Here is a 21462-nt window from a genome sequence, read left to right as displayed (position 1 = left end):
AATAGTACATGTATGCTTCTGTGGTAATATAAATAAATATAGCCTAAGTACATTATCATTTTAGGACATTTAATTCCATGAATTTCATTGTGTTTCACATAGAGCTCTGTTGATAGCCTTTGACCACTATTTGACACTGTTGCCCATCTTTTCCATCTTAGAAGTAGTGAAAAACTCATTTTTTTTCTGTGGTAGACCCAAAGTTCCCTTTTGTAGTTTTTTATAGTTCCCTACAAAATTTCCAAATAATAAGATGAGCCTTAGCAGGGCTGTTCGTAAGCAATTGAAAATATTTATTTCATATAATACCATAATATTTATTATGTACATGTGTGAATATGATATTTATATTTTATGTTTATATTATAAATGTTGATTTCTGTTATTTTAATACCATAGTTATTTGATATCATTCCAGTAAGTAGAATATATATTCAAATAAGTGCCAGCTGTTTTCTACTACTATAAACTCTTTAAGTATGTGTGAAGCTATATTGTAAGAATACCTAACATTTTTAAACCAAACTGTGAACTGACTTTGAGATGTAGCCTTTACTAATTTTATGGCTTTTATACCTTGCATAAAATTGTGTATCCCTCTTAAGAGCAACAGCTAAATATGTTGGGATAAGATTCTTTTATTCTATGATACTTTTCTCTCCCTATTTTGAAGCATCCTTCCATGGCAATTATAAAGGGAGCTGGATTGGTTATGAAGGCAATAATAGAGGTGAGAGAACAATTTTGAAATGTTAAACTTACTTGAATGTTGATCGGCTATTTTAACTTGGGCTGACAAAATTACCTTTCAGTCTTTTATGGAAAATATGCAGTTTTTCTGGGTAAGAAAAGTAATTTTAAATCCTTAGATTAGTTTTAAACTAGTTGCAGAAACAGTCCTCAATAATAAACTAAGAATTTAAAGTTCTTAAGTGGATTTAGAGCAAATGAATCTTTCTGGTCCTCCATTATTTGTTTGGTTTACTTTAAAAGAAAAGTTAGCATTTTTTCTCTCTTCCTCTTTTTTTGGGGATGGTGGTGGTGATGGTATTGAAACTTTAGGTACTGAGTTTATATGGAAATCTGTTAATAGAGTTAGTTTGTAGCCAAGTAGTATCAAATAAGTATGGTAACAAAAAGTTCCTCATGTTAACCTGCATATGTAATTAAGCTCTAGAGATCAGGACATACTATTGGTGGACATGAGCTATTGCTTCTCCAGGATAGTTGCTTTAGCCTTATATGTTTTCTGGAAGATGAGATGGAGCTATGAATGTGAACTTACATACTGGATATTTACAATATCAATCTAATGGCTTTTGAATTCTTGTATTCTTCTATTAGTAATAATTTGGTTAAAATGTAAGAGTGTTTGCTCCTTTTATCAAAAAATTCTGCCATTATTGCTCATAAATATAACAAGTAGCTAAATAATAAGCACAGAATTAGTATACTCATAAGCAGCTATTAAAAAAATTATATATAGACATTAGATTGATTGGAACATCAAGGTTTATTTGCATTTTTAGTGTATACATGCAGCTAAAGACTAATTTTCCCCCTCCAGCTAATGGGTTCTATGCTCAATATTAGCTTCCAAAGTAAGTACCACATCTCTCACTTACAGAGCTTGAAGTAACCAAGGACAGTTAGGACTGTGAGACCATACAAAAGTATCTTCCTGACCTTGATCCACTAATATATTGCCATTCATTCAGAAATATTTAATGAGTGGCAGGTATAACCAAAAACCAACTTTGACTTCAGTGCAAGCCACATGTATCAGATTCGTAGCCAGTGACTACAGCCAGTGTCTGTGTAAGGCAGGCTTTATTTATTTACACTGAAATCCTGGCAGGTATCTTAAATTATTGTTTTCTGATTGCGAAAGCAGTATATGATCTTTTAAGAAACATTGGGTTGTTCAGAAAAAAACAAGAAAGAAAGAAATCACCTGTATTTTTACCATCCAGAGACAACTGCTATTAGTATTTTGGTAAATTTCCTCTTAGACCATGTTCAAAATTATATATGTACATATACATACTATGTATATTTTATATACATACTACATGTTCATTTATGTCAAAATGATATATGTACGTATTCATACTGTGTATATTTGTATACTTACTGCATATTCAGTTATTCTATTTACTTGTACTTTTTTTCAATAACGTGAGCATTTTTACTTTTTGACAGGTTGTCTTAAATATCACACTGCTTGCTTAATTCATAATTCTATGATTACCTTTGATTAATAGTTCTATCTGTCCTACCCTTTTGTCAAAGTGGGTCTAAGTAAGCAGAGTGACATCAGAATAGAAAGAACTACCTCAACATCACATCATTCTTTAAAAAAGATAAAGAATTGTATTCACCATGAAAATGAATATATCTTTAATAACAAAAGCAAGCCAGGTTTGCAGATGTCTTTGGTAGGAATTGCTGATTTCTGTGAGTCACCTCTCCCCTTCATTGGCTGATATTATATATACTAAGGGAATGAACCTAATTTTAATATTAAGCAAAGTATAATTCATAAGATAAATTTATCTGGGAACATTTAAACCTCATTCCAAAGGCAAATAATATTTTTAAAGTGACTTATACTACTGTTAGCTTATGTTATTTTTGGATAATTGAAGTGGCATTTTTAATTTTTATTATATTGTATACTGAATAATTTTATCTAGAGATGTAAAATTAGTTTTACAAAATCAGGATAGCTTGCTTTAGATTGTTGCTTTAGGGATCATCTTGCCCTTTTTCCAAAGGAAGGTGACAAAGAAATTGCTACAAAAATGCAGGAGCTTGCCCTAAGTGAAGGTGCCTTACCTCGACATTTGCATACTGCGATGTTCACAATAAGCTCAGATCAAAGGATGCTTACAAATAGGTAGGTTAAATTTAATTTGCTATAAGTTAACTTGCTGTTTAGAGAAGGGGTTCAGATATTATGTAAAACAAACAGAATAAGTCTTTGAATTACACAAATGTTTCATTTTCTTTTGATTCACCTAGTTCTTTTCCTTTCCTTATGGAAGGATTTTACGTAAATGATCATTGTCCCTATCCCTGCATAACTTGGGAGGAAAAAAATAAAACTGCTTTTTTTCCCCCCACTCTGCTCATCAGGCTCTATACCCATAGTCATGGGACTGGAACATGGAAAAGAGTGCCTAGTAGCTTATGGAACTAGAGCCACATGTCCCCAGGGTTTTTCTCCTTTTATTTCTTCCTGACCATCTTGCATGTAGATGACCCACCTAGACAATTTTCAGATAATTTTGGTCAGTTAGGTACTCTAAGAATAAAGAAAACTTTAATATCTAACCAGCCTAATCTAAGCCTATCCTAAATCTCTTGTAGTTAAACAGTTTTCCCTTTGGCAAGTCTTTTTTTTTAAATGATAATCCTTCAAATATGAGGAAACACATAAATCTGTTTACTCCAGGCTATATGAATTCCAGCCCTTTTAATTTTCTTTATAATTTCTGACATGTGATCCTTTCCTATATCCTTAGCATACCGTATTATTACTCATGACTCATATTAGTTAAAAAAATATATATAATAAATGTTTTAATCATGTTCTTTTTGACCTTTTGAAATAACAAATTGCTGACTTAGGGCTTACTTTGTTATGGAAATATAAATTGCATTTTTTTATCACCTGTGTTCGGTTATTGGATGTTGTAGTATGCTGCCCTGCCAATAGTTTTCTGCTGTTTATACTATTATAAGAAGCTATCTGCATCCCTTACTTGTAAATGTTAGTCACAAAAGTAGTCTTCTGTGTTGCTTGTGAGGATAAAAAATATAAAAGGAAGGTTATTTCCTTGGCCTACTGCCTTATTAGCAATGCTAAGCACCATCTTTCGTTACACTAGAAACTATTTGATGTCTAATTCTATTAAACCCCTTCATGTTAGCCCTTTGCTTCTTGTGTTCCTTTTTATTATAATCAATTGCGTTCCCTACTGTGATCAATCACAATATTGAAAAGCTGTCAAATTATAGAAATACTACTTTTCATTTGCATTGCTTTATCTTTTACAAATTGCTGCTATAAAATGTTATCTCTTATCCCTAATTAAAACCTTTTTAGGAATCATTGGTATGATACCTACCAAATGCCAGTGAAGGAAATTACAAGTGTCATTACTTCAATATGTTAGCTTCCAAATAGGCATAAGAGTGAACAGTTTTAGTAGTTTTGTGTGTGTGTGTGTGTGTGTTTGTGTGTCAGAACAAAGCACAATTTGGGTTTTCCTATTGAACTTTTTTCTTCTGGGAATATAACATATAAATACGTAAGCCTGTAGATGGTTATTTGGTTATTCCCCTCACAGATTTCATGCTCATTCTTATTGCAAATGGCAGTTGAATCCTTATCAAAGCACAGAATGGTCTGTGGTGAATAAAATATATACCCTGTTTGTGAGGAGCTTCCAGTCTGTGTAGCAGATATCATCGTGGGGATTAAGATTAATAAATGGCTAAGTTACAGCTTCAACGTGAATCTTAGATTTTCACTTTGAACCGAAATGTGCTTTTAGCTCAAAAGTGCTTTAAGTCTTTGTTCAGACTCCAAAACTGAAAATATTTTCTCTCTCTGACCTTGTCAAAAAGTATATATTAGAACATAGTTGACTTTTGCTCATGTTCAGAATTCCAAAGAATTCCAGAATGCTCTGGTCACTATAGCAGGATTTGTTATACAAACTTAATTACATTATCAAGTCTAATTGTTTCCCTATCTTTAAAAGTGGTAAGAACCTACTTCTTCATGTTCAGGTCCATTGAAAATTAGTGAGTTCATCAAGGAAGCATTTTAGTTTGGAGAAAATACTAAAACGTTAGTAGTATTTGAATTAACTATCTCATACATCTCTCCAAATTAAAATATTAATTTTTAGTATTTAACATCAGAATGATTTTTAAAACTTTTTATTGGAGTATAGTTGATTTACAGTGTTGTGTTAGATTCAGGTGAACAGCAAAGTGAATCAGTTATACATATATCCACTCTTTTTTAGATTCTTTTCCCATATAGGTTATTACAGAGTGATAGAATGTTTTTTTGTTCTTTTTTTTTGTTTTACTGTAGTCTTATTTCTTATATTTTGTTCTTAAAAATTCCTTTTTGTTCTACCTGAGATAAAGAAGCAAACCTTTCTCAACGTCTGCTTTTTTCAGACAGCTGAGTAGACATTTAGTGGGACTCTGGACAGCTGATAATGTAACTGCAACAAACTTGTTGAAACGCATTTTGGTAAGTCAGTTGAATAACTGGAGAAATGTATATATTCTTGCCCAATAAAATTTCATTGATAAGTTGTCTATACTGTTAAGGGTTTTTTTAGATTATCTGTTTGTTTTTAATCTAAAAGATATTTATCAAAGGAGTTGTCATATAATAAATGCTATGCTTAATAGCTAAATCATAGTATTAATTTATTTGGGTTTTGAAGGCTAGGTTTTTTGTGTGTGTGTGTGCAGTTGTTTTGAAAATGGACTTTATATCTTGTTTTTTTTTTTTTATTTTTTTTTAATTTTTTTTTTATCTTGTTTTTGATTGTTGTTTAGCCACCAGGCTTGCTAGCTTACTTGGACAGCTCAGATCCAGTTCCTGAGAAGGATGCTGATCGGATGCATGTTAGAGATAATGTGAAAATAGCAATGGTAAATATGCTTGTCCTGAGTATCTTTTCGGGATGAAAGAGTACTTTTTTCTGAAACACATGTTAAATAGTAGTATTCTTTTAAAATTATTATTATTAACAGCTTTATTGAGGTAAAATTTACATCCCCCAAATTTTAACCTGTTTTTAGTGTCCAATTCTATAATCATTACATTTATGCAGTTATCACCACAATCTAATTTTATGAATAATAATAATCTTGTATTTTTTTTCTCTAACTCAGCATATTGGTACATTCACGAATGGATTTTTTTTTTAATTTTAAATGTATAAGGTGATATTTTGCACATAATATGTAATTGATAAATGTTGGTGAAGGTGATAATGTTGGTGATAAACGTTCCTGAAAAAAATAATTTATGTAGGGCTTTTTTTCTTTACAGAGCTATCTTAATTATTAATGTTGGGCTATCTTTGAGAAAATTACTTAACATCTTTCAAGATATGCTATTATAATAATGTCTTATATGTGTTCTTTTCCTGTCTTCACCCCACTTCTGTCTGCACCCATCTCCCACTTATATCTTGCCATCCCTCTAAAAGGATTCATCTTGAAAACTAGGTAGAAAAGTTTAAGATTTCTTGGACAAAATGTATAATTTGTTGTAGAAATTTTCACTTTGTTCTTTCACTATTTTTTTTCAGTATTCATTTAATCATGTAAAATAGTGCAACTTGGCTTTAATTAGATTTTTAAAATAAATTTGAAATTATAGGACTGTAATGGAATTCAACGTTATTTTATAGGATCAGTATGGAAAATTTAATAAAGTTCCAGAGTGGCAAAGACTAGCTGGTAAAGCTGCTAAAGAAGTTGAAAAATTTGCCAAAGAAAAAGTGGATCTTGTGTTAATGCATTGGAGGGATAGAATGGGCATTGCACAAAAAGAGGTAAAAATAAAGTCTTCTTCCGAATTTCTAGCACTTCCATATATCCTAGATTACTTCAATTGTTGCTGTTCACAAAAATGGTACAGATACTTTTGACCGAACACCTGAAGAAATGTCACTTAATTCTGATAATATTTTTATATAAATTTTTCTTAATTCATAGTTTTATGAGTCAGTGGTTAGGATTTTAGTTAGTTAATATAAAATTCCACTCTTTCTTACATAAGTTTCTTCCCATAACTTCCAGTTTCCAGACTTTTAAATTCATATGTATCTTTTTCCTTCCTTCTCTGAACTTTGTTTTGTAGCTAGACAAATAAAGTTGCCCTTCTTGTTTAGCTTTTTTATTGAGAGCTAGCTAGACAAGTATTTTGAAAATAAGATTCACATTGTTAAAATTAAATTTACTATATGTACTTAAATTTCAGTATTATTGCTCCTCAAATCAAAATCAGATCTGAAACAGTTTTAGTCTCATTTTTCAGCATGTGGTATGTGCTGCAGAACCTAATTCCAGTAATATTCATCCTTCTATCTAGGATGGAATGTGCAGTGGTTAAGAATGATTTAAGGTTTCATGTAAAAGTTGACTTGATCTCAGTTTTTGTTGACCACACTTATATTCTTTCCCTTTAACCATCTCTTTATTTATGGTGGCTATTTTCTTATTCAAGGAAAGTAATATAAGTAACTTTCTGAAACAAACATGTTTCTTTTGAATTTCCAGAATATCTAAACATAAGGCATCAGGTGCAACAGAACAGAAATATTATTGTCTTGTGTATCTATCTGAAATTGATACCAAAATTGAGTTCTTTAGAAGTTGAGCATAATGAATTAATGCTAATTTGTATGAGTGACATATGCACTATAAAGAATCATTAAACAGGCTTTCAGAGGTCTAGGATAGTAAAGAGAATACTGAACTTTGAATTGGTTAACCTACATCTGAGCCTGGTTCTGTCACTTACTACTAACCCATATGGCAAGTTATGGGTTTTCAGAATTTCACTTTCCTCTTTCATAAAATCAGAATTAACAGTACCTCCCTTCTCTGTCCTTTGGGGTTGCTTTGATGTACAAGGAAGTCAATAATAAAAGCACCTATAATAAAAGACAGTGCATGTCTTGTCATGATAATATTGCTGTAGCATTTGAAAATTGAAAGTCTGTAGATACGAAATGAATGATTTTCACAGTTGTTAAAAATTACAAGCTTTTGGCTTCAGGAAGTTAAACCCATTTCTGAAATAACAGTTGTTTCAAGCTGTTGGGTATAATTATACTGAAAATAAGTTTTTGGCATCAGATTTCATATATAACATTTATCCAGCATACACTTGAACACAAAGCTATTTTAGCTAGAAATGTGGATAGCATCTGTTATTTAAAGATAAAAAATTCAGAGGGAAAACAATGTATTTTTAATATCAATAATGTTTTATTGGTCTGTTGGTTTCATTTACATGAGGTGTTATCTAAAGTGCTGAGCAATTATTTCTGCCAGGATACTGTTTTCAACATTAATTTCTTTATGAAACAGTGAATAATCTTTGTGACTATTTTATTCGTAGAAATATTAACACCAAAATATCTAATTAATGAACCTGTGCTTTAGCTAAAGTCTGAAAATTAACCATTGTCTAAATTAACTGTTAGTCTTAAAATGAACTGCATTTCTTATATAATCAGAATGTTTAGGGAGTCAGTTCCATTTGTAGCTAATGTTCTTTGTTGGATTAATAATAACCTTTGGCTAATGTATAAAATTGCTTTTTTTAATTTATGTTATTTTCAGTTTATGGATTTGTTTAGCCAGTTAGAGCTTTTAACCTAAGTCTCTAAATCAGTCAGCTTAGTTTATGGAGAGCTGGTTGTCCTTTTTCTGTATAGTGTTTACATTTTCATAACTCTAGACTCCCAGCTTTTTGTCTTGAAGGCAGAGGAAATTGAAGAAAGTAGTACTTGATTAGAGGTTTTAAGGAAGGGTTTGTCATTAAAACTAAAAATATGAACTATTTATATACTTTGTTCAAGTCACCTAACATTAGTTTTCATGATAGTGTACAGAATTAAAATTTGTAGGGAATATTTCCTTAATTAATCAATGTTTTACATTTCAAACAGCATTTACTTTTTAAAATTTACTTTCCCTTTTTTCTTTCTGTGATATCTAGTCTGTTTTCTTGCTTTATTTTATATGATTTGCCACTTCCTTAATGAAGTTACAGACTTTCATGTTTTAATCTACAACTACTTTCTACTTTTCGCTTCTGTCACATTGAGGATTAGAATTTTCATGACTGAAATATCTACACGTTTTACTCGGAGCAAAGATTCTTAACCTCCAGTCCATATATAGACTTCCAAGAAATCTTTGAAATCTTCCCCTCCATTGTAAACCTTATGTATGTGTCTTTCTCTGGAATAGGACCATAGCTTTCTTTGAATTCTCAAATGGGTTTATGACTGCCTAAAATTTGAGTCATAGAATTCAGAGAAGCAGGTGGGCCTTTTTCTGTCTTAAAGATGATTTATACTGGTGACATCCTTGTGGAATTTGTATAATAGAGATAGCATAGCAGATGTAGGCTCACTCTCTTATTTTTATTTCATTTAAATTTTTTTTTCCTTTTTTACAATTAAATTCAGGACAGAAACAATATGGTGAGTTTAAGTCCCTGCTACATGTGTGAAATGCATTAAACTGCCTGCATGTGGAGTTGTCTTTGATATTCTTTGTCTAGTAAATTAAAGTCTCACTTCACATGTGTCTGAATGTAGATACTTATTTCTTGTGCATTAGCTATTTCAATTTATACTTGCTCCTCTTGGCTTTGGTAGCAATTTAATAACCTATAATCTTTTGTGTTTATTGTTTTGCCATGATTTTTGTATTAACTGCATGTAAATGTTTAAAATAAGTCACCTCTTTTTGACTGTTACAAATTTTATTAGTCATCATTGTAAACTTTAACAAAATTTGGATTTAAAACAATAACTTTAGGCTACACGGAAAATATTTCAGCTACACTATAGAAATATATGCTGGCAAAGTATTATATTGTGATATAACCTAATATTCTGTATTCATATTTTATAGATTTTGTTTCATTAATTTTGTCTCTGCCAAAATTTGATGAAGGAAATGTTTCTCATCACTTACAAAGTGATGATATTCTGACTGAGCTTGTTTGGTAGCTCCAGATTGAGCACTATGAAGTTTTTTTCTTTTCCAGAATATAAATCAAAAGCCAGTAGTTCTTCGAAAGAGAAGACAGAGAATAAAAATAGAGGCAAACTGGGATCTCTTCTATTATAGGTAAACTTTAGGCCTCTCTTCCAATTAATTAAATTTGGTATTGCCAGATTTAATTTTTGGACAGTTGTTTTTTTGTTTTTGCCTGAATCTAGTGCTTTATGCTACAGGTATTTTTATGCTCTCAGGGTCAAGAATTATAACTGTTAAGATTGGTATGATTAGTGATGCTTTCATAAAATTAAGACCTTTTATAGAGTGTTGGTAGTCTGACGAGCCAAAGGTACTTTTAGCATTTTATTAAGGCTTAGAGATGGTTACTTTAAAACACTTTATCATGGCTTAGAAATAACTGTATTATAACTTCTTTCAGCCTTGTTGGAAATAGAGTCTTTAAAGAGTTGGATGATGAAACCATAAGGAGACTTGTGGGAAATGGGTATCCAAGTTAGCTGACCTGATATACTTTTCCAGCCTTTCTAATATGGTAACCCTTCCTCCCCATCTACTGCTCCCACCACCTCCCCAGCACCCTCCACCTCAACACCCTCCCCACACACACAGTCATACACACATAGAAGGACTTTGGAACATTTTGGGGAGTTTGCAAAAACTTTTTTGAGATAACTCACAATACTCAGTCTGGAAGCTGACCTATTGATTATACCTTGGTTAATAAGGGAAAATATGTGCTTTGGGAACTTCCCACAGTACTTTAAAAGTGTAGTATATATATAATACAGCCTTCAGAATATGCCTTGGTTTTCTTCCTCTGGAATCCCTCAGTTGTGTTGTCCTCCCTAGAATTCCCTTGGAATTCTGGCATCAGACTTTTTAGAAGGATTGCAGTTTGAAAGTGAATGGGTATAAAGCCCACCCACCCCAGTTTAGACTTGAATTCAAATTTATTATGATAGTTAAATAATTTCATGAATAAAAGGAAGGTATTTTGAAAATATCAATCAGAGCTTGACAGTTTAGCAGTATTTTTTCTTGGGTAGTTTTTAAGGTTCTAATCTAGAATGTTGCTCATCCCACACATTTCATACTCAATTATCCAGAAATTCTTATCCCCAATATGTAGCTTGATATCTGTTTATAATTCTTTTCTGACTGGAATTTATATTAGCAATAAATATTAAAATTGAAATATCAGTTCCTTGTTTTAAAATCCACACAGATTTGTCTTATAGTTTGGCTTCATTTTTTCCCCCATTTTATAATGAAAACTTCTAAACATACAGAAAAGGTGAAAGAATTTTACAATGAGCACCTGTATACCTGTGACTAAAATTCTACCATTAACCTTTTACTATACTTACTTCACACAGTAGATTTTATTTTCTTTCTATGCTTGCTAAAGTTAATTAATTCCACTGTTTTGTTACTTATTATAAGTTGTAGTAGGGGAGATTTATAGATTTTTAAAACTGTTTATTGCTTCCCACTATTTTCTGATTACATGTATATCTAGGTTTGGTCAGGACCATGCCAGGTCAAACTTAATTTGGAATTTCAAAACACGAGAAGAATTGAGAGATAGTCTTGAATCTGAAATGAGAGCATTTAATATTGATAGAGAGCTTGGTAGTGCTAATGTGATCTCCTGGAACCACCATGAATTTGAGGTAAATTTTAATTTTTGTAATATAGTAGTTTTTTTTTGAAGCATGTATTAGTTTTGGAGTTTTTCTTTTTTTTTTAATTTGTAGTTGTTTGACATATATCTTTACCTTTCACTCATAATTTTATGAAGGAAATATTAGAAAACTTTCACTTTGCCTGAGACAAATGAAAAATTAATTTTGTTTAGTACCTCAGCTTTGTATGTGAAAATCATGTAGGAGTCAATAAATTTGATCCTGTGCATTCTAGATCTGTTCCTTGCTTTTTTTCCCCTTTAAATTCTTTATTGAAACATAGCCTGTTCTTATTTCTTTTAGCTTGTTTAATAGACTTTTTGTGGTAATTTGATTCTGAATGTGGCCATTTTTTTGCTGATTAATTAAAATACTGATGTGAAGAATGACAAAGTAAGAACAAGAAACATGTTGGTGTAGATAATCTTGTGTGTGTGTGTAAATTTTTATTATAGGTGTAAATTTGAGCATGTTTGTGACCCTGCCGGCTTTGCTGTTTAACCCAACTGCATTTCTTAAACATGTTAATGATTTGTTTTTGCTCATTCCCACCTCTTTGTGAAAACTTTCTTTTCTTTGGTTTTGGGAGTCTGTATTCTCTGGGATTTTCTCCTTCACTGTCCATTCCTCCTCCTTTGCTCATTTTTCCTTATTGCCCCAACTGTTAAATGCTGGTTGGCCCTGAAGGACCAGTTCTTGGGCTTCTTTTCATTTATATTTATTGCCTCAGTTATCTCATCCATTCTCATGGTTTAAATGTTTTTTATTTGCTGATGGCTTCAAGATTTTTATCTCCTGCTTAGACTTTCTTTCCTAGACTTCATACTTTTACCTTATAAATTGGATATCTAATAAGCTTCTAGAACTTCGCTGTAAAACTCTGCTCTGGTTCTTCCCTCAAACCTACTTCACTTTCAGTCTTTCTGATCTTAGATAATGGCTATTCCTTATTTTCTAGTCAAAACCTTTGACATCATCTTTTTTTCTTATGCCCCAAATTCGGTTCGTCAGCAAGTCCTATTCAGTGCACCTTCAAAATTTACCCAGAACCCAGCCCTCTTCTCTCTATGGGATTGTAGCAGTTTCCCTGCTTCCACCATTGCCTTTCTGTAATCTGTTATCAACATAGTAGCAGTGTGATCTTGTTATAATGTAAGTAGGTCTTGTCCTTCTCTGCTCCAAGCCCTCCCTGGTGCTCTTATTGCTTCCCAACTCACTTAGTGAAAAGTCTGGGTCTTTAAAATAACTTACAAGGCAAGATCTGTAGCCCCAAAATCCAGCCATTGTTTCTTTGATCTCATCTCCTAATATTCTCACCATTGCCTGTAGCCACACTGGCTTCCCTGAAAACACCAAATTCATGTTCTTAATTCAAGGTCTTTCTACTTGATGTTCCTTCTGCCTAAAATACTCTTTTCTACAGAGAGCCTCATTTTCTTCAGGTCTTTTCCCGAAGGTTGTCATCTGAGTGGGCCTTCCCTGGCCACCCTGTTTAAAAATATAGCCCTCTTCTCTCTCTTTCTCTCTCTCTCTCTCTCTCTCCCTCCCTCCCTCCCTCCCTCCCTCTCTCTCTCTCTCTCTCTCTCCCCTCTCTCTCTCTCTCCCTCCCTCCCTCCCTCCCTCCCTCCCTCCCTCCCTCTCTCTCTCTCCCTCCCTCCCTCCCTCCCTCCCTCTCTCTCTCTCTCTCTCTCTCTCTCTCTCTCTCTCACACACACACACACACACACCTGGCCACCTTGTTTAAAAATATAGCCCTCTTCATACACACACACTTACACTCTCTCTCTTTCTCTCTCTCTCTCTTCCCCCGCTCCCCGCTTTATTTTACTCCATAGCACTTACTGTCATCCAACTACCATAAGTATTTTACTTTTTTATCTGCTACGTCTGTAAGGATAGAACTTTTTACGTTTGCTTAATGCTATATTCCTGATGACTAGAACAGTACATGGCACATACCTTATATTCTTAATAAATGGAGTTGAACAAATTAAAACTCAGAATTTATAGGAAAAAAATGAAATGGATATACATATATATTTGATTTTGTATAGTTTATATTTTTAGTAAACAGCTGTTTTAGGCTTTGGAAAAAGAGTTTTGATAATCTAGTCAAGAAATTCCTTTTTACAGCTGCTTGCAAATCTTTGCTTGAGACAAACCCCAGTTCCCAATCAAGGGCTACTCCCTCACATATCACTTCCAGTGTGTAACCTGGAGTAATTGTACATACAGAGAGTGAATACTGTATAAAAATGTACCATAAAACGTAGTTGATGTGTTGGGAGATCAGGGAAGACCTGAAGTGCCTTGTGTGAGTTTGGCAAACTGTGTGTAGTGTGGGATCATTTACTTCTTGCTTGATTGTAGCCAGCTGAGAAGGGAAGGAAGCACGTTATCCTTTAATGGTGTTTTTAGTGTTTTCTTCCCTTAAGTCTTCATGGACACCATATAGTCTTGTGACAGTTTTTATCAGCAAGTTTTACATTCATAAAATTAGTGTGTAATTCTGACTCTTGACATTTAACTAATGAATTACCAGATATTTTAAGAAATGACAAACTTTTTTGTTAAAGGCTGTCTCATCAAGAAAAGAAAAAAACTCTGAACAGAAAGAATTTAAGAAGTGATTATGTGGAAATTGCCAATAAAAGTATTGTAAACTAAAATAATGTAATTTGCTTTTATTAATAAAGGTTAAATATGAGTGCTTGGCAGAGGAAATCAAAATAGGAGATTATTACCTGAGATTACTGTTGGAGGAAGATGAGAGTGAAGACAGTGGATCAATTAAGAGATCGTAAGCTACTCTTCATATCTTGTTATGTTTGTTTTTACTGTTGGTTTCATGGCTAATTCTATTGTGAACATTTTTTTTAATCTAGGTATGAATTTTTCAATGAGCTTTATCATCGTTTCCTGCTCACCCCAAAAGTAAACATGAAGTGTTTATGTTTACAAGCCCTTGCTATTGTTTATGGCAGATGTCATGAAGAAATAGGACCTTTTACAGATACAAGATATATCATTGGAATGTTAGAGAGGGTAAGGATATCATTAAAAAATAACTGCTACTTGATAGTGTCATTGGAGTATATGTTAAATTTTCAAAGCTAAATTTAAGTTCTATTTGATCACGTTGCTGCCATAACTTTCTACATGAGTTTTTCTGTAATTTACATTATACTTCTTTAAATAAAAGTTAGATGAACAGTAAAATGACTAATGGGTTAGCGTTTGTCCATGTTGGTTTATTTTTTTCAGTTGCTGCTTTTGAACATCTTTAGCGACCTATTTGCCAATCTTTAATTTAAGTATGGATGAGCTGGACAGGTGTGTAAAAGAAAATAGTGACTTTTAGAGTTGAATGTTCCTTTGCAGTGGACATTTTGGAAAAATCTTAAATGATGCTAGCACACTAAACTTCAAAGTGTGAAAATAGAACTTTTTAGGACTACAACGATAAAGAAGGGGAACCTTGAGTTAGCACAGTTTTTTGGTGGGGGGGTTGGTTTTTTTTTTAATTTAATAAAGTTTGTCATTTAACATTTCAGCAAGGTGGGAGAAGAACAAACAGATCAATTCATCCATTATGCAGCTCAAATTTGAGTGTTCCTTACCTGTATACATTTTACTCTTTCATTTGTATTTACATTCCTCTTACATTTAACAGTTTAAATTTCAGTGAACTGACAGAATCATTTCACCAATTTTTAAAATGGTCATCAGTGCTTGCTATAATTGCCTTAACTGTCAGTCATGCTTTGTGGATTAGAAAACTGGTTCTGAATAAGTTTACAAAACACACCCAGGAAATAACCAGATGAAAACCCTTATTTTTTGCTGTTACACGAGATTTCTCTATTGAATTCTAATTCACTCTTACTCCAGTGAACTGAGTACTTGTGGCATAACATGTGTATTTTAGGCAGTTACATTTTTTCCTTCTTGTGTTCATGATGATGTGATTTATGTGAAACATCACTTACCAATTCTTTAGAATTTTTACTTAACTTGGGAGTATCATTTGGGCTAATTCTTTCATTTACTTCAATTTTTATGTGCATTCTTAAAGCTATGTATTAATCTGTTTGTGACTTAAAATATCTGCCTTTCTAGGGAAATTAAATAAGGTTTATCAAATTGCAGAGAATGTAAGACATTGAGGAATTGCAATAATTGACAGTTTTCTCTGATTTTCTTTGTTTACAAGATGACTTTATTTCTTTTTGGCTGTTGGTTGATTTTGTCCAGTGATGGTAATGTCTTAATTTCTGTTTCTATTTACTTCTGACTAAATTCTCATTTATTTCAATAGTGCACAGATAAACTTGAACGAGATAGGTTGATCCTCTTCCTTAACAAATTGATCCTTAATAAGGTACAGTATTTTGCATAAATATGCTATTATTTCCAAGTTAAGTCACATGTATGTAACAAAGTAAATGATTACAGTTTGACTTAATTATCAAGACATGGTTCTTATCTTCTCCTTTTGCTCTCAACTCTTGAAGGGAAAAGTTTTTGCCAAATATTCATTTTTGAAACCAACACTGACTTGCTTAATTTTATTCTCACTTTTAGTAAATAATGCAGATGTTTTTAAATGAAATAAAATGAGTAAGCCCTAGGAAAATTTAATTTGAATTATAATCTCTTACAAACTTCTAAGAAATTACCAGTTTTTATCTTGCTTACAAAAACAAACTGGAACTTTAAAAAGTTTTTTAGTGTACTGGATTCTATTTCTGAGTACAGAATATTTATTAACAAAAAGACATTGGAAAAATGCAGGATAATTGTAGAACCAGAGAGTTTATCCTGGGTGTTATTCCCGCCAGGCTTTAATTTGTTTATTTTTATTTTATTTTGTTTTGCCCAGAATATATTTAAGTAAAAATTCTTTTTTAATTTAATTAATTAATTAATTTTCGGCTGCATTGGGTCTTCATTGCTGCGCATGGGCTTTCTCTGTTTGTGGCGAGCGGGGGCGACTCTTCGTTGCAGTGTGTGGGCTTCTCATTGTGGTGGCTTCCCTTGTTGGGGAGCATGGGCTATAGGCGTGAGGGCTTCAGTAGTTGTGGCACGTGGGCTCAGTAGCTGTGGCTCACGGGCTCTAGAGCGCAGACTCAGTAGTTGTGGCGCATGGGCTTGGTTGCTCCACAGCATGTGAGATCTTCCCAGACCAGGGCTTGAACCCGTATCCCCTGCATTGGCAGGCAGATTCTTAACCACTGCACCACCAGGGAAGCCCAAGTAAAAATTATTTATATGATCTCTCTGTAGTATAGTTTTGCCTTTTTAATTTTTATCTACATTTATGCTTCCTTGAACACAAAATCCTGAAAATACTGAGTAATACCAGTTATGTGCCAGTTTTTCCAAAGAGATTCCAAATATTCTCTTCTTTGAGAGCCTTTTAGGTAGTAGTATCTATTGGAGAGAAAGATTTTAAATTATGTAAACATGTTTCTGTCTTTCAGAAAAATGTTAAGGACCTCATGGATTCAAATGGAATTAGAATCCTTGTGGACTTGCTTACCCTTGCACATCTCCATGTAAACCGAGCTACAGTACCACTGCAAGTATGTATGCTTACCTAGATTTTATAAGTTTAACATTCTTTGAGTACAAATTTAGGATTAAAAGAATCATACAAATCTGAAAATATGTCAGGGTGTCTGGCCGTGAATCTCCTTCTCTGATAACTATAATAGTACTAATGCCTGGGAGATTAAGTCACACACACAAAAAGTGAAATAACCAAAATGGACAATGATGATCCAGTTTTATTTTTCTGATGTCTCTTTTGTCTTTTAAAGTAACTGCATCTCTAATGTGGCTTATTTTGAGGCAATATGTCCTTTAGGATTTAAACTGAATCCATCAGTTATGTAACTAGAACATTCAGCATTGACATCCACTGAGAGTATACTTTGCCTTGAGGAATCTGGAGGCCATATTGAAACCAGCCAGTAAGAGGACAGAGCTGCAGGTCTCTACCTAAAGGCCTCTTCTGATACCTAACTTATAGAAGGGATCTATACTTGGCTCATTGGTGTTAATGTTAAATTTTTGTTTAATCTCCTTCTTTGAGGAGATGTGTCATGTTTTGGCAGAATTGTGTACAAAAGTGCTATCTGAATATTAGGACATGGCATTTTCTATTATCAGGTACAAATAATAGTAATCATAATGCTTGCATCGTATTATAGTGTACCAGGTACCGTTCTGGTCCACATAATATATTAACTCTTTAAACCCCACAACAACCCTCCCATTTTACAGATGAGGAAAGTGAGGAACAGAGAGACTAAGTTTGTTGTCCAGGGTCACCTAATAAAGGACAGAGCGAGAGTTAGAACTCGGAAGTCTGTGCTCTTAACCACTTTCCTATAGCTGTCCATATGAATCTAACTAAAAGCTGATGGTAATGAGGGTATTTAAAATCATGTTTTAATAAAATATACTAAGTACATAAAAATTCTATCCTAGATTCTTATAAACATCGGTATATGAAATTATAAGAATTATCTGTCATGAGGGTAGTAAATTGAAAGTAAGTGTTTAAAACCACTAAAAACTTTCCTGTTAGCATTTTAACTCTTTGATCTCAGGCATTTATTTAAACTTTTAGTTGGAGTGAGTTTTTTTCTTTCAAAAGAACTTTAGTATTTTTGAGCATTGTGGTTTTGGGTAATGGTATATGTTTGATTATATAGCTATTTGCAGTATTCTTTGCTACTAAAATTTTAGTGTCCTGAGAATTTATTAATGACCATCTGGAATATAGATGCCTTTGAGTTTAGCTTAGATTGCCAAGTGAATTTAGGAAACTGTTTACTTCAAATGCATAATAAGGAAGTAGCATTTTTGGACTATTAGTTTAGGCATCTAATCCTTAACTCTTAAGATTGGGTCACTTAAAATTTTAGATGGATTTCTAAAGAAATATAAACTCAAGAAATTAGTACTGTGTAACTTTTTATGACATCTGCCCCCTTAGATTTCTGCCTTGAAAAATAACTAAATATTTTTAAAACTTAGAGCAATGTAATTGAAGCTGCTCCAGATATGAAAAGAGAGAGTGAAAAGGAATGGTACTTTGGCAATGCAGACAAAGAAAGGAGTGGCCCATATGGATTTCATGAGGTATGTGTTTGGGAGAAACTTTTCATGGAAGTCTTAGTCATTTTTTATATCCTCCTGATAGCACATATAGAGATGTGGAATATTTTAAATCTATGATTTGATTTACTGTCATCAGCTCCAAGGACTCTGCCATTCTATTTCCACATAAAGGATGAGATGACTTGTATTTCTAGACACACATACACACAAAATCATGTCTTCAAATCTTACTGTTTAAAAGCTATTGTTATGACACTGCTAATTATTAGAGAAATACAAATCAAAACTGCAATGAGATACCACTTCATACCAGTCAGAACGGCCATCATTAAAAAGTCTACAAATAACATTTGCTAGAGAGGGTGTGGAGAAAAGGGAACACTCCTGCACTGTTGGTGGGAATGTAAGCTGGTACAGCCACTGTGGAAAACAGTGTGGAGGTTCCTCAAAAACCTAAAAACAGAGTTGCCATATGATCCAGCAATCCCACTCCTGGGCATATATCTGGACAAAACTATAATTCAAATAGATATGTGCACCCCTATGTTTATAGCAGCACTATTCACAATAGCCAAGACATGGAAACAACCTAAATGTCCACCGACAGTTGAATGGATAAAGTAGATGTGGTACATATATACAATGGAATATTACTCAGCCATAAAAAAGAACAAAATAATGCCATTTGCAGCAACATGGATGCAACTAGAGATTGTCATACTAAGTGAAGTTCATACTAAGTGAAGTAAGTCAGAAAGAGAAAGATACCATATGATATCACTTATATGTGGAATCTAAAATATGATATAAATGAACTTATTTATGAAACAGAAACAGATTCACAGGCGTAGAAAACAGACTTGTAATTGCCAAGGGGGAGGGGGAATGAGGGGAGGGTTGGAGTGGGAGTTTGGCATTATCAGATGCAAACTAGTTTATGTAGAATGGATAAACAAGGTCCTACTGTATAGCACAGGAAACTATATTCAATGTTCTGGGATAAACCATAATGGAAAAGAATATAAAAAGTATATATATATAACTGAATCACTTTGCAGTATAGCAGAAATTAACACATTATAAACAACTATACTTCAATTAAAAATAATTTTAAAAATTAAAAATAAAAGTTATGGAAGTAGCACTCAGGTTTTTAATGACTTTTGTATAATAATTATGTTAAGCTATAATGCTTCTTTATGGTATGAACAGGTAAGTTTTAATATACAGTCTTAAATTCATTGAAAATTGCCTATACACTCCAAGGGCAATTTCCATCTTAATTAACATCTGGTGATGTTTGGTCCTGCCAACTTGGCTTCCAATTCTTGGCTTCCCAGGCTCAGTCGGAATTTAGTCAAAGATAGTTTTATAGAAGACCAGCCTTCCACTTATATATAATTTGGTTGCTTTATACTCTGCCTATGGTGTTTATTCTTTCCAGTGTTCCTTATGCTCTGCAGTTTGGCCAACTAAATGGTTATTTTCTGATATTAGCAGCCAAATTTGAGTTCCTGAAGGCCTGTCAACAGAAGTCTTTTGCTTTCTAATAGTGAATTTGTATGTGTATTTCATAGTTCAGTTTATATTTTCTGTAAAATAGAAAACATTAGCAAACCTTTTCATTTTGTTTGGTCTGCTTGTAATAATGATGCCTTCCATTCATTTAGATGCAAGAATTGTGGACCAAAGGAATGTTAAATGCAAAAACCAGGTGCTGGGCTCAAGGCATGGATGGATGGCGACCACTTCAGGCAATACCCCAGCTTAAGTGGTGTCTGTTAGCCAGTGGACAGGCTGTACTAAATGAAACTGACCTTGCTACCCTTATATTGAACATGTTGATCACAATGTGTGGATATTTTCCAAGCAGGTAAAATGTAATTGAACATTTCCATGGTTAACAAGGACTCTAAAACATCTTGTTCTCCCCATTTGTATGGGTGCTTGCTAAGGCATGGGATTGTTCTAGTGACTTAGAGCAAAGGTTTTCTATTTGTGGCTTTGGGGGAATGCTGCTTTGGATTTTGGAGCTTTTTGAAGCAAGATATAAGAAAATAATTTGCAAATTTTATTGATAAAGTAAGCTAAAAAGCAACTTTCTCTGGGAAACTTCAAATAATGTTACAAAATTGAGGCTTACTAGCAGCTCTCTAGCAACAGTAACAATTGTCATATTCATTGAATCAGGTATGAAAGTTTTGAAATGAACACTCTGTGATTCATAGACCAGTGGTGAGTGCCTAGTGACTGCTCCTGATCTGTCAGGTTAGCCTCTCCTGGTTTAAGAACATGAGTCTAGGCCCACATCTTGCCCCGCTTGACTAGTGAAGGTGAGACTTTGTTATCCAGTGATAGTCATAATTATAACCCTTGCATGGAACTTTTCAATTTTTCAAACTTTTCAGTCAAAATTTGCATATATATCGTCTTGTTTTATTACTATAGTAAAGATACTTTGTGATGGAATTTAATGAGTAATTGTTAATTTTATAGCATTCGAGGCTTTTATAGTTCCAGTTCTCTTTAAAATTCAGATCAGGCTTAAAAACATACAATTAGTATTTAGAAGTAATGTAGCACTAAAATTGAGGCTACACTTGGAAAATACTGAGAGTAGTTAAATTAAGGTTTACATTTATTGAAAAAGTTTGATATGCCCTTTGGGGGGAATATCCACTGACAGTGTGTTGGAAAACACCAAGTTTAAATAATAAATAAGAGTCTCTGGCTGTTCTAGGGTACTGTTTTTCAAGGAAATCTTTTGGAAGGAAATGAAGTCATATTAAGCAGCCAAATAGATTTAAACCAAAATACCTAATCATGTTCCCAG

The 21462-nt window shown here is 33.1% G+C and overlaps 1 protein-coding gene across 5 annotated transcripts in view; it reads left to right on the top strand.

Annotated features, from left to right (window-relative positions):
• The window catches only part of DNAJC13 (DnaJ heat shock protein family (Hsp40) member C13), a 121479-nt gene that overhangs the window by 42750 nt on the left and 57267 nt on the right, over nucleotides 1-21462 (top strand). For 4 of the 5 annotated variants that reach the window (XR_010943518.1, XM_067737807.1, XM_067737806.1 and 1 more), the window contains 13 exons: nucleotides 674-730; nucleotides 2778-2899; nucleotides 5203-5278; nucleotides 5593-5688; nucleotides 6456-6599; nucleotides 9839-9921; nucleotides 11333-11486; nucleotides 14195-14298; nucleotides 14384-14543; nucleotides 15817-15879; nucleotides 16982-17083; nucleotides 18546-18650; nucleotides 20300-20502. Coding sequence is in view for 4 of the 5 variants with exons in the window: in XM_067737807.1 (XP_067593908.1) it covers nucleotides 674-730; nucleotides 2778-2899; nucleotides 5203-5278; nucleotides 5593-5688; nucleotides 6456-6599; nucleotides 9839-9921; nucleotides 11333-11486; nucleotides 14195-14298; nucleotides 14384-14543; nucleotides 15817-15879; nucleotides 16982-17083; nucleotides 18546-18650; nucleotides 20300-20502 (1469 nt within the window). In the remaining variant the exon portion in view is untranslated. The remainder of the gene's footprint in view (nucleotides 1-673; nucleotides 731-2777; nucleotides 2900-5202; nucleotides 5279-5592; nucleotides 5689-6455; nucleotides 6600-9838; nucleotides 9922-11332; nucleotides 11487-14194; nucleotides 14299-14383; nucleotides 14544-15816; nucleotides 15880-16981; nucleotides 17084-18545; nucleotides 18651-20299; nucleotides 20503-21462) is intronic. The other variant, XM_067737805.1, reaches the window with a different exon arrangement.

Source organism: Pseudorca crassidens, chromosome 5 (assembly GCF_039906515.1).
Source record: "Pseudorca crassidens isolate mPseCra1 chromosome 5, mPseCra1.hap1, whole genome shotgun sequence".
Taxonomy (NCBI): Eukaryota; Metazoa; Chordata; class Mammalia; order Artiodactyla; family Delphinidae; genus Pseudorca; species Pseudorca crassidens.
This window is presented reverse-complemented; position numbering and strand designations above follow the sequence as displayed.